Raw genomic sequence first — 13,022 nt, forward strand, 5'->3', positions numbered from 1 at the left:
GGCCAGTTTGCAGCCCCTAGTCTAGTGTAATGTTCACCAGAGGACCATTAACATCTGAACCACCTGGGATGAAGTGCAGGCTCCTGGGCCCCTGCCCAGACGACTCTGGGACTGAAACACAGAAATCTGCAATGTTTGAGAAGCTCCCTCTACGCACCCACCCTCCAGAAATGGACGTATTGCAGACAACATCTGAGGGCCCAGGAGAGTTAAATAAAGTTGGTCAGCAAAAGGAATTATACTCTCTCTCTGGACAGACCAGCTCCGCATGTTCACTTCTGCAACTCCACTTGCAGGGTAATAACCGGCCAGAAAGCAAATAATGAACAGGACTGCCACTGAAGGTCCTTTTCAGACCCAGCTGGTACGATGAATCAAACCCAAAAGGACAAGATGTCTCCAAAGCAGTTTGCAGGAACGGTCGAGAGGGTGCAGCTACAATAGATCTCTCTCCCAGCTATGGAAGTCATTCATTCACATATATACACCAGGCCCTACCCTGTTCCAAGCACTCTGCTGGCCACTGGGAATATAAAAAAAGGAGGCAGGGTCCCCATCCTCAAAGAACCGGGACGGCCATCATTTTACAAAACTGCTTGCACCACATAAGGCAATTTCTGAGCCACTGAAATCTGTCTGAGGTACATATTTTGAAGAACAGGGAGTACGGACAACAAGCACCTAGCAACCATTCACTGGTAAGAGGACCCAGAAGAACAGCAAGCCAGCCTTTTCCTTCAAAGACAAACTAATGCAAAAAAACTTGAGTATTCTTCCCTTTAAATGACTGTTCAAGACTTCTCCGTTATTGGCTTCTAAAGAAGTATTCAAATCTAGCAATTTGGCAGATTCTAAGCAAATGCAGTCAACTTATTATTCAGACTTTTGTGGGACATCTGTCCACATGGGAGACCACACACCTTAAGATTAACCAAAAGGAGGAGTGAATAACCCCAGAGAGCCCGGGAACAACCCCATTTCCACATTTGAGAAAATGATCAAAGGACAAAACATAAAATAAGTCATGAAACATGTTCCTTATCAGGTGAAACTGACTTAAAGGGAGGAAAGTGTATCGTTTCTTCTTCTCTTGAAGAGCAACATTTGCAATATGAATCATTTACCCTATTTTTCAGCACCCGTATGTGTCACAAAGGCACACAGCCCTAGGTTTCCTTGGCTGCGGTCCGGCTTGGAGAAGTGGAAGGAATTGTAGGCGATCCACACTATGAAAAATTAAAGAAGCTGAGGCACAGAGAGGGAAGGAGGTGCTCCAGGAAGGAGAGGAAACACAGGAACCAATGAGAAGAAATGGCAGCCGAAACAAAAACAACTTTGGCAAAACAGCAGCAGCCTGGGTTCAGGAAGGAAGGCCAGCTACCTCCCCACCCACCACTGGCCCCGCTGGGAAAGGTGCCTCCAGGGGGCCAGGCCCTAAAGCACCAGCATAGCTGAGTCCTTTATAAATGATACTGTTGCTCATTTATTTCCAGGTGAATAATTTGCAGGTTTAGTCATTGATGTCTCTCTCATCCAAAAATTCCTCATCTCAGATTAGCAAGAAATCTAGTCAGTAGGACGGGGGTGAATATAGAGATTGGTCTTTTCTCGATAATCACTAATGACTCCTGAATCCTCTCCCATTAGCTCTAGGTTATTTAAAGAGCCAAGTGGAGGTTCAGAGCTTATGAAAAGAAAACAGAGAGAAATCTAAGTTTTGGGTTACAGATATACAGATGTGCCCACAGCCCAAAGTTCAGACTCCTTGACATGGCATTGCAGCCGCTACCTTCTGGCCCAAACGTGCCCTGCAAGCTTGCAGCCTTCTGCCTCCACTCATGCTTCATTCTGCTTGGACTGTGGTGACCTATCCACACCCCTATCAAATTCCTGCTCAGACCCACTGGAAAGCTACCTCCATAACAGCGTTCCGAGAGTCCTGCCGACAGGAGGAATCGTTTCCCCCTCCTTTGCACACAGCTGCATTGTGCCCATATCACCAGTATAACACTTTAGCACATACTGCTTTGGATTACTGCATAATTTCTGTCTTCCCAAAAGTTTAACAGCTAACTCTCCAAGGGCAAGGGCTATAGAGATGAAGGTGGAACAGTATTAGGTTGGTTCAAACGTAACTGAGGTTTAAAAGGTTAAAAACAATTGCAAGGGCTGACCGAGTGGCGTGTTGGTTAAGAGCGGGCTTGGGACGCCAGCTCTGAACAACAGGACCCTGGTTCGGATCCCACATGAGGGCCAGTGACACTGCACCCTCTACAGCTAAGACGGTAAACAACAGCTCAATCTGTAGCTGGGCTGCCGTGAATCGCCAGCGACGGTGTAGGCTGCAGTGGAGCTGGCCGGCAGCTGGCGTGAGCTTTTGTGAGCTGCCGTGAGCCGCCGTCCAATAGCCGGCGAGTGACTGCCTCAGCCAGGAAGAGCGCAATGATAATACCAACATGGGCCAGTGAAGCGACGTCCTCCACAATTAGACTGAAGAACAAAAGGACAGCAACTTGTCTGTTCCCTTTCCCCGATTCCCCAACACTGTTCCCCTCCCCCAATTCCCCCAATAAAAAATAAAATAAAAAAATAAAACAATTGCAGAAACTGCAACTACTTTTGCACCAGCCTAGCAGTAGTGATAATAACAACAGCTCTCACTTAGGGAGATCTCACTATGAGCCAAGCACTGCATATGCATTATCACATTTAATCACAACGTTATGAGGAAATACTATTTATTATCTGCTCCATTCTGAGATGAGAAAAATGAGGCTTAGAAGACAAGCAGTTTGCTTTAAACTCATAGAGCTGGTAAGTGCTAAAGTTCAGATCTGTCGGATCTCAGGTAGCAAGAGGGAGAGGGGTACAGAGGAGGCTTAAGTGACTTGCTCACAAACAGCTTTTTAAGTAGTGAAGCAGGGTTAGACCCTATGCCTGAGCTCTTCGTATCTTCTACAATCTCCCTTTTTTTAATCACTCCATAACACAGGGTCTTATCCAAAGCAGGTGCTCAGTTAGTGAGTGTTGAATGACTGAACGAGTGAAATCTTATACCAGTGCTGTCTCTGTTCTTCAACCATGCATATGCTAACTTTGCACTTTTATCACTTTTACACGTGTGCACAATCTACCCTAAGTCCAACCCACCACCAATCATTGACAGAGGACCCACTATATGCCAAGAACAGCTCTAAGCTCTTTGACCTACATTAATGGGTTTAGTCCTCAGAACCTTACGAAATAGTTAATATCTCCAATTTACAGAAAGGGAGACTGAAGCATGAAAAATTTGAGTAATTTGCCCAAGTTACTAGTAAATGGAGGAACCAGGATTCACACCCACTCTGGCTACAAAATCCACACTCTTGACCACTATTTCAGTCTCCTTTGCATCTCCCAGAGCATCTAGAACAGTAAATATTTGCAGATAGATTAAAATAACATTCTTATTCCTATCTAGTACCCTTGACCACAAACACTGCTTAACTGTAACTATGTCATCAAGATCAATAAACAGTGACAACCTCTCGGTGACACTCCCAACACTTTTCCGGCCAAGCACTATGGTGTGCTTTCAATCCATGAGGATGGGGCACCACACCAACAGTGGTTCTAAAAGAGAAAGCATTTTTCTATTCTGCAGAGAAACATTCCTCAAATTCCACAGCTTCAGTTAAAAGCCCTAGAGAATTTTTTTTTTAAGGAAATAAGCATAGAAAAGCAGTTTAAGGCATCAGAGAGACACACACCATACATCAGAGAGACACACAAGATACATTCTGTCTAAAATTGCTGAGATTAGAAATCCGTTATTGGTATAGACTCCATAAAACACCAGGTACCACAAGTGTCTATGTGTTCATTTTGTCAGCAGACATCCTCTTATCATTCCACTCTTGAGAGCCAGCTCTTTTATTAGCAAGGCTGTGGTTTACAGTTCTCTTCCTGGGCCCTGTTACCTGCCCTGTACAACCTGGTTAGCTTCACAGTGTGTATGAGAACCTCAAAAGTGACCAAAGAGGTGCACTTGACACGACTATTGTACTTTGAACCCGTCCTCTCCCCTGACAGAAGAGCCACTTTCGCTTTGCACTTAGCAGCTTCCTTCCAAGGACAGGAGGAAAAGCAGGAGAAAGGAGATTAAGAAAGAGCCCACTTCTGTTTCCAGTGAAGGGATGAGGGGGGCCGGGGGGTGACCACGATAGTCCTCACGGCCTACTGCTGCCACAATCATTCTACTGGCTTGGTTTAGATGGGTCAGAAAAACCTAGAAAGCCACACTTGGGGGGACAGTAGAACCACTGGCACCCTAGTCTTAGACTACTGCTAGCTGTATCACTGCTATCTCCACTAACCCATCCTGGTCCACTTGCCGAAACTCATGCTCCAGGAAGCTGAGGCTTCTACCGTACTGGAGGTCTCCCTTCCACTTTCTGTGACTCTACATGTTTGCAGATTGACTTTATCTCCTTTCTCTAGAATTGCTAAAGCGTTCCATTTGGAGTTGGGCAAAAATAACTTAAATTAAAACACGTAGAAGGAGAAAAAAGCAGTTTTCCGATCTCCACACCAAATCACTGGACTGCATTTACCAAGTATCAGCCTACAGAGGCTGAAATGCCTCAAGCGTCCGGTCCTTTACTAGTAAGCAAGACAAGATCTGAAAAATTCTGTCCAAGATTTCACAATAACATACTTCAAAACGTCTACTGGACATGCCAACAGGAGAAGAGCTTCAAATGTCACTCCATCTAATCCTTACTGCAACCCTGGAGAGGTACAGTGCTCTCTTTTTCTAAAGACACCGAGGCTCCAAATTTCAATGACTTGTTTGCGTAGCTAATGAGTAACACAACAGGAGCTGAAGTCAAAGCCAATGCCACTGTCACTCCTTCACGACTGCTTCATAAAGCTAAAAAATTAATTAAGGTAAAGCACAGGCACCAGCAGCATCGTCTTTTTTAAAAATATTTAATAGTTCCCTAAAATCTATAGCACTACAGCTGCATACTTAAGTTACCCTGTAAGAACTGGCATCATATGGGAGAACGTATTTCCTTTTACACATATTTAGTGCAAAGCCATCTGGGTAAATGTTTTATTATTCTCAATACAGCAAAAGAATATAAAAAATAGAAACGCCATCTGCAAAGGCATAGTGTACCAAGAAGAGATACACGTACTCACCTTTCAGAAGCGCAACGGAGAGCTGGTCAGTGTTCAGATTATTGACGTACTTCCCCAGATAGGTATTGAGAACCCAGGCTACGAGCCCTTCCAACATGACTATATCCTCAAGACAAGGTGTTTAAAAAACATGGATCATTCTTTATTTCTCTCTCGCATGGTCACAGAAGAATCTATGAAAGAAAGAAAAAAAGGGAAATCAACAGAAAAACCAGCTGATTTCCTATTCCACCTTCCCTCAAGGTAGATGAACAAAAAGCAGAGATTTAAGAAAAGATGGGGCGAGGGCCGGCCGAGTGGCGCATTGGTTAGGAGTCGGCTTGGGACGCCAGCTCTGAGCAGTGGGACCCCGGTTCGGATCCCACATGAGGGCCAGTGACGCTGCGCCCTCTACAGCTAAGATGGTGAACAACAGCTCAACCTGGAGCTGGGCTGCCGTGAGTAGCCAGCAACGGCGTGGGCTACAGTGGGGCTGGCCGTCAGTGGGACGTGCGCTTTCGTGAGCTGCCTTGAGTGGCCATCCAATGGCCGGCGAGCGACTGCCTCAGGCGGGAAGAGCGCAATGATAATATCAACGTGGGCCAGTGAAGCGACATCCTCCACAACTAGACTGAAGAACAAAAGGACAGCAACCTGTCTGTTCCCCTTCCCTGATTCCCCAACACTGTTCCCTTCCCCCAATTCCCCAATAAAATCTTTAATAAAAAAAAGAAAAGAAAAGATGGGGCGAGAAGCACTGTAAGGTGCCCTAATAGTAAATGGAGGACCAAACCAATGCATCTACATTTTAATAAGGCCGCAAAAAATGGTCACATAAATTCACCAAACGTTACGGACAACTCAAAGTCGCTGAACTTTTCAATGTAACTGATCATTAAGCTGCTTCCTTTAGTGACTCACCTTGGGACTAGACTGTCCTAATTGGTTCTCATCCAGGTGTCATTTGGCTATGTCTAGAGACAGATTATCATGACTGGGAAGTTGCTACTGGTATCTTGTGGGTAGAGATTCTAGAGGCTGCTAAACATCCTACAATGCACACAATAGCTCCCCACAGCAAAGAATTATCTAGCCCAGTCAGTCTTTCAACAGTGAGTGCCAAGGCTAAGCAGCCCTGTCCTAGGTTAAGGCAAAAATGCCCTAAGAGATTGTATCAATGAACTTCATATTCTGCAATGACCCTCTTTAAGCCTTCCTTCATTCAATTTTGCAAGTTTGTTCATCGAAATCATTTGTAAAATAATATAAATGGAAGGGAGCAGGCAGTGGTTTATCACTGTTCTTAACTGTCCTGGAGCTGTACTACTGATACCTGGGCACCAGATGCTGCTGATACAATGAACAGTTTAGTCAGTAATCACAAACACCAGAAATTCTCTGGTTCCAGCTACAGTATTAAGTACTTAATGGAAATTCAGTACTTAATTACTACTGCCTATTGCAAGAACCGGTGTCTGTCAGTATGACAAAAAAATATACCGATTACTTTTAGTATTACAAAAAACTAACATGAGGGAGCTTGAGACACAAAAGTTGAAGTGGGTCCCGAGATCCTTCAGCTAGTAGGTCCCAGTTAGAACCGTGAGCTCCACATCTTGCTCTGAGCCAGGCACTCAGACACCAGCCCACCATGCTGGACACTCCAGATTGGCTACAGCAGGCGTCCCACTTGGAACCAGCCCTTTCAAGATCCTTCCCAAGCCCTCTGCCCCTCCTCCAATGATTCATCTTAGTGCCAGAAGATACACTTATCCCAACTGAAAGGCTGCCACACCCAACAAAGACCCAAAACACAAGGCCCTGTAAGAATTAACTCAACCTCCAAGGAAGGCTATTTGTCAACAGTGTCTTGCACTTCCAGACACGATTAACTTTTATTTGTCAACAATGACAGCAAAAATAAGTAAGTAAAACAGCATTTAGTTAAACACTAATTTCTTTCCAAAGATTTTTTTTAAAGCTACATTTTGTGTAAAACCAGGAATCTGCTAAAGATTATTGAATACATTTATTTAAAGAGATTACAAGAACAAATTTTTAAAAATAAGAAATGCTTAAAGCCTGAATAAAAGAAACATTTCTTTATTTTAACTTTAAACAAGTAAATCTGTGAAAACAAAATGTGAACCTGACTGATCTAGTCTTACAATGCAGACTCCAAATACACTTAGGCAAAGCGCCAAAGTCAGAGTACTCTTTATTTTTGAAGTTACTGCCATTGATTTCGGCCCTAAATGCCAACAAACTCTGAAGTACCAACTACCAATAGCTCTCCCAGCACAAGATCAGGCCCTGAGCTACTCACCCTGACGGTGGGAGAACGAAAAGCACAGATTAAAAGAAAATGCGGGGGAGAAGCATGTAAAACGTGCTGGTCAGTAAACTGAGACCCAAGCCAGAAAGCATTAGCTCTGCTGAGCATCTAGACCAGGCTTGAGGCCGCTTCACGTTTTCCCTTAAGGGACCCGGTGTCCGGAAGGGCCGCCAGACTGGCCAGAATCCCAAAGTGTTTACACTCTGGTTCATCAGGGTTTCTAGACAGCTGCCTAGCACTAACCCCAAGCTGGCCTCCCCTAATCGGTGAGGCAGGTGACACCGGGGATCAGTGCTCAGCCCACGGGCAGACAGAAAGCCGGCCATGACCTTGAGCCAGGCCCCTCCCTCAAGGGGCGGCCAGAGCCTGGAGTACGAAGGACGGGCAACTGGACCCGGCGCCCCTCCCAGAAGCTCCAAGGGATTAGCACTGCCCGCGCAAAGGAAGCTTGAAGATAGGGGGCTGGAGGCGGGCGGGTGCCTGGCCTGGGGTCCCACGGGAACGAGAATGCCCCAAAGGCGAGGCTCCTACCACCCTCCGGCAGCCCCCTCTGCTCTCAGAACCCTAAGCTCCGCCCCAGGGGACGGAGACCCCCCCACCTCCCAGGTAAAGCCTGGAGGGAACGGCGCCGGGGGTCCCATACCTAAGAGGAGGGGCTCAACCAAGGCATGACCCCGGGAAGCGAGGGGTAAAAACAGGTTTGAGGCCTGATGTGCCATCGCGGAGCATGACCTCAAAAAGCTAGATAAAGGGGGAGGTTAAGACACCCTGGAGAATTGACAGGCATCTTGGGCGTGAGGTTGGAGGGCTCGCACACTGGGGTCCCACATTGAGGCCGGGGGTGAGGAGGGAAGACGTGGGCTGACACCCCACCCCGACCCCAGGGTGCCATGCTGCCGGGACCCTGGAACGAGTGCCGGATCTGGCGGGGGGATCGGACTCCCGGGGACACGGACGCCAGGTCAGGCAGCCCGAATCTGTGGCTGGGGTGCCCTCGGGGGCTTGGATACAGGGGTCCCCGTGAAGGCGGCAGGCTCGGGGCCATCGGAGGCTCGGACGACCCAGGGCTCCCCGGAGGAGTTCAGACGGCCCGAGGGCCGGACACCGGCGTCCAGGGCTCCGAGCGCCGCGCTCCCCGCGGGCGGGCCCCAACCCCCAGGTCTGAAGCGGAGCCCGAGCGGCCGACGGCCGACCCATGCCCGCCATGCGGTCCCCCGGCCTGCCCGCCGCCCGGCACCGCCCTGTCTGAGCCCGTACCTGTCGGTGTCTCGGGCCGCCCGCCCTAGCCGGGTACTGCGCGGTGCTTCCTCTCCGCCGCTCCTCAATGGCGCTTCCAGCGGCGCTCCGGCCCGCCCCGACCCGACCAATCGAGCGGGGGATGCGCCGGCGCCTGGCCAGCCGAGCGCCGAGTCATCGAGGAAGCGCCCCCTGGCGCTGGCGGCCGCTCCTGCAGCGGAGGGCAGTGCCACAAATGAATCTGGCTGACAGTATAGGAGCCTCCAGTATTCTTCCTTGTACATCGCCCTGCCTTCCGTCTAGCCCACCCCCAGTCAGTTCTCCACTTAGCAGCCACAGGAGCCTGTTAAAACATAATTCGGACCATGTCACTTCCGAACTTAAAACGGCCTCCCCGTTATACTTAAAACCCATCTCTTTACAAAGCTGACACCAAGATCCTACTGGATTTGGCCCATTCCTATTTCTGCCACTCTTTCCCTGGCCCACTCTGCCCCAGCATCCTTCACTTCCTGCCTCATTTGCCATTCTCTCTACTTAGGATGCTTTTCCCCTAGACCTCTGCTGTCCAGTAGAATATAATGCAAGCCACACGATTTTAAATTTACTGAGTGGGTACATTTTTTTAGAAAAGGAAAAAAGTGAAATTAATAATATATTTTATTTAATCCAACATATCCTGAATATTATCATCTCAACCTGTAGCCAACATGAAAAAATATATTGATGAGATAGTTTAGAGGGTTTACACTGACAGCACATCTCAATTCAAACTAGCCACATTTCAAGTGCTCAATAGACTTATGTGGCTAATGGCTACCAAGCAGCTCTGGAGTCATAAAATGGACTTCTTCTTGCTTCAAATGTTCCACCTCCAGGAGGATTTCCCTGCTACCCTATCTAAAGTTCCCCTCATCTGTCACCCTTGTTGTATTTTCTTCACAGAACTTAATGTTATCTGATACTATCTTATTTATTTGTTTCTACACAGGTTGTCTTTCTTCACCTTGAAAGTTCCCTGAAAGCAGAGATTTTCTCTTTTTCACAAATGTTTCTTTAGCCTAGCACAGAAAAGACTCAATAAATGAGTGAATGAATGAAGCAAAGAGTGAACAAATGAACACTTCATCTTGCATCATCACCAGAAGGACAGGAAGAACACCCCAGGCTCATAAAAAGTCAGAAAATGCAGGACATAGGACGGCAAGGTTGCAATAGTATATTTACCATAAAAATTATCAACCCTCATAACGCTAAGCTAATGGAGGTGATGTGGGCTGACCCACTCCTAAACAAAACCTGGGTTCCTCTGAGGTGGAATCAACCTATCAGAATCTCCATACCAGGTCCCTCAGGGACTGAGATTTGGGTATAAAATCCCTGGACTCCACAGATGGGAAGCAGAAGGAAAGTGGCCCATCAGAGCTGAAGGATCCCAGAGTCCAGATCTTCAGCACAGAGACACCTGGCTGTACCTGGGGAGTTTATTAAAAACGCAGGTGCAAGGGCATCATGTGTTCAACCAAAATTACTGAAAGGGTTTGTGCCCTCAGTTTCTTATCAATCTCAACATACATTTACCAGGCAACTCTCCCATCCCAAGGTATTTACCCAAGAGAAATGAAAGCACATGCATACACAAAGACTTACACACAAATGTTCATAGCAGCTTTATTTATAAGAGCCCAAAACAGGAAATAATCAAAATGTCCATCAATGGGAGAATGCATAAACAGTTTGCAATGTACCCGTACAATGGAATACTACTCAACAATAAAAACAAACAAACTATTGATATAGGCACCATCTTGGAGGAACCTCAGAAGTATTAGCTTTGTGAATAAAAGCCAGACCGCAAAAGACCACATACTGTAATGATTCCATTTCTATGGCATTCCAGAAGAGACCAAACTAGAATGGCACAAGCAGATCAGTCAGTGGTGGGCAGGGGCTGGAGGTGGAGAGAGGGGATTACCTAGCAATGGTCATGAGGGGACTTTTCGGGGTGATGGAACTGTTCTAGATCTGGATTATTGTGGTGGTCACAAGACTTGTACACAGTTGTCAAAATTCATTGAAGTGTACACTTAAAATGTATAAATTGTGTTTTCTGTAAATTATTCCTTAATAAAGCTGATATTTTTTTTCAAAGATCTTATTGGGGAATTGGGGAAGGAGAACAGCCAAGTTGTTATCCTTCAGTCTTAGTTGTGGAGGGCACAGCTAGCTCAGCTCCAAGTCAAGTCGCCATCCAGCCGCCCCGTTGGCAGCTCCTGGCTGCTCAGCTCAAGATGCCATGTTCAATTTTAGTTGCGGGGGGGAGGGGAGGGGGTCTGCATCTCACCATCCCATGTGGGAGTCGAACCGGCAACCTTGTTGTTAGGAGCATGTGGTCTCACCAGCTGAGCCATCCTGCCACCTGTTGGCAGCTCAGCTCTGGCGCAGCTTACTGACCCATGTGGGAATCGAACGCGACCCTGTTGCTCAGATATCACACTCTTAACCAACTAAGCCGCTCAGCTGGCCCAAAGCTGATATTTTGAAAATCCCTGTTCTCATGGGGCTTGTGTAGCAGCAGGGGAGGAGAAACAGACAATAAGCAAGGTCAGTGTTAAATATCAACTGAACCAGATGATTGTAGGCGTTAAAGAGAAAAGTAATGCAGGGAAATAAAGGAGACCAGGAGAAACCCTAATGAGAAGACCTGGCCCCCAGGGCTAATTCAGTGAGTCTGCAGGGAGACCCAGTTCCCCAGCTGATGGGTTTGAAAACGCAGAGCTGGTCCAAAGCCTTCATCATACAGAAGAGGAAACTGAGGGGGGGAAAGGAAAAGGGACTCACTCAAGGTCATACAGAGAGACCATGGGACCATCCAGGTCTCTGCCACAAGCCTGAAGCCCTCTCCAATATGGCCTCAGCCCTCCCTGCAACAGCCCACTGCCCTGAGCTATCTGTCTTCAACTATTAGAGCAAAAGTTCTACCTGTTGTGGGGGAACCAAGGGACAGAGAGGTCAAATGTTGGCCTGACTGAGGGGATGGGGCTGTGTTGGCCACAGGGAAGGACCTCCCTTGGTCCTCACCCATGTTGTGGCCCCTGAAGCTACAGGCTTCGGACATACAACAGGTGAGGGGCTGCAGGAGATGGGGGTCGTCCGTTAATTACCCCCCACACTAGACCCAGAGATGCATGTTGACTCAGAGGGGGCAAGTTTTCTGGGACAGGCAGATTTGAGGGACCCTGCTCAGTACTCCCCTCCCCACTTCCTATCAGGCCACTCCCCATCTGGCCTAGTGAGCGTATCACCCTCCAGAATCATCTAGACCAGAGGGGGTGCAGACAGGCCAACCAGGCTGCTGCAGGAATGTTTTCTTCTGCCCACACAATGCTTTAAAATTTAAATTAGTTACAATATGTTAAAGGCTGAAATTTACATGTGAAAATCTGTATTTGGAGGGTCTCTAGAAAAATTGGGGGGCCAGCCGAGTAGCTCGTTGATTAAGAGTTGGCTTGGGAGCGCGAGCTCTGAGCTGCAGAGCCCGGGTTCAGATCCCACATGGGTCAGTGACACTGCGCCCTCTACAGCTAAGATAGTGAACAACAGCTTCGACCTGAAACTGAGCTGCCGTGAGACGCTGGCAACGGCGTAGGCTGCAGTGGGGCTGCAGTGGGCTGCCATAAACTACCATGAGTGGCCGCAGCCAGTGTGAGCCACCATGAGCGGCCGGCCAATGGCTGGTGATCAACCTGCCTCAGCCTGGAAGAGCGCAATGGTCACAATACCAACATAGGCCAGTGAAGTGACATCCTCCACAACTAGACAGAAGAACCAAAGGACAGCAACTTGTCTGTTCCCCTTCCCCAATTCCCCTATAAAATCTTTTTTTAAAAATTAAGAAATTGAAAGATTTGGCAACCATGGAACCCCGACACTTCCTATCCTATACTTACATTCATTCATTCATTCATTCATTCACTATTTATTGAGTACCTACTATATGCCTGGCACTGTTCTAAGTACTTGGGGCTACATCACAGAACAAAAAAAACAAAACTTTGTCCTATTGGAGCTTATGTTCTACCAGAAGGAATATACAGCAAGCAATAAACGTAACTGATATGTAAACTATACAATATTTGAGGTGATAAGTACTATAAGAGCCCCACAGGGGAGATAGGGATCTCAGGTTTAGGGGAGTTGCAATTTTAATTGTGAATTAATTTAATCAGATATTGAAGGCATTTAACTTTCCAGAGCAGCACTGTCCAATAAAAATATAATG

The 13,022-nt window shown here is 47.2% G+C and overlaps 1 protein-coding gene across 1 annotated transcript in view; it reads right to left on the bottom strand.

Moving 5' to 3' along the window:
- Positions 1-8,851, bottom strand: part of VPS13D (vacuolar protein sorting 13 homolog D) — a 299,465-nt gene extending 290,614 nt beyond the window's left edge. Inside the window, exons 1-2 of the mRNA XM_019639700.1 lie at positions 8,762-8,851; positions 5,191-5,363 (exon numbers count right to left, since the gene is read on the bottom strand). Of these exons, the coding sequence (XP_019495245.1) occupies positions 5,191-5,287 (97 nt within the window). The 5' untranslated portion in view covers positions 5,288-5,363; positions 8,762-8,851. The remainder of the gene's footprint in view (positions 1-5,190; positions 5,364-8,761) is intronic.
- Between the last annotated feature and the right edge of the window lie 4,171 nt (positions 8,852-13,022).

This window comes from Hipposideros armiger, unplaced genomic scaffold (assembly GCF_001890085.2).
Source record: "Hipposideros armiger isolate ML-2016 unplaced genomic scaffold, ASM189008v1 scaffold_46, whole genome shotgun sequence".
NCBI lineage: Eukaryota > Metazoa > Chordata > Mammalia > Chiroptera > Hipposideridae > Hipposideros > Hipposideros armiger.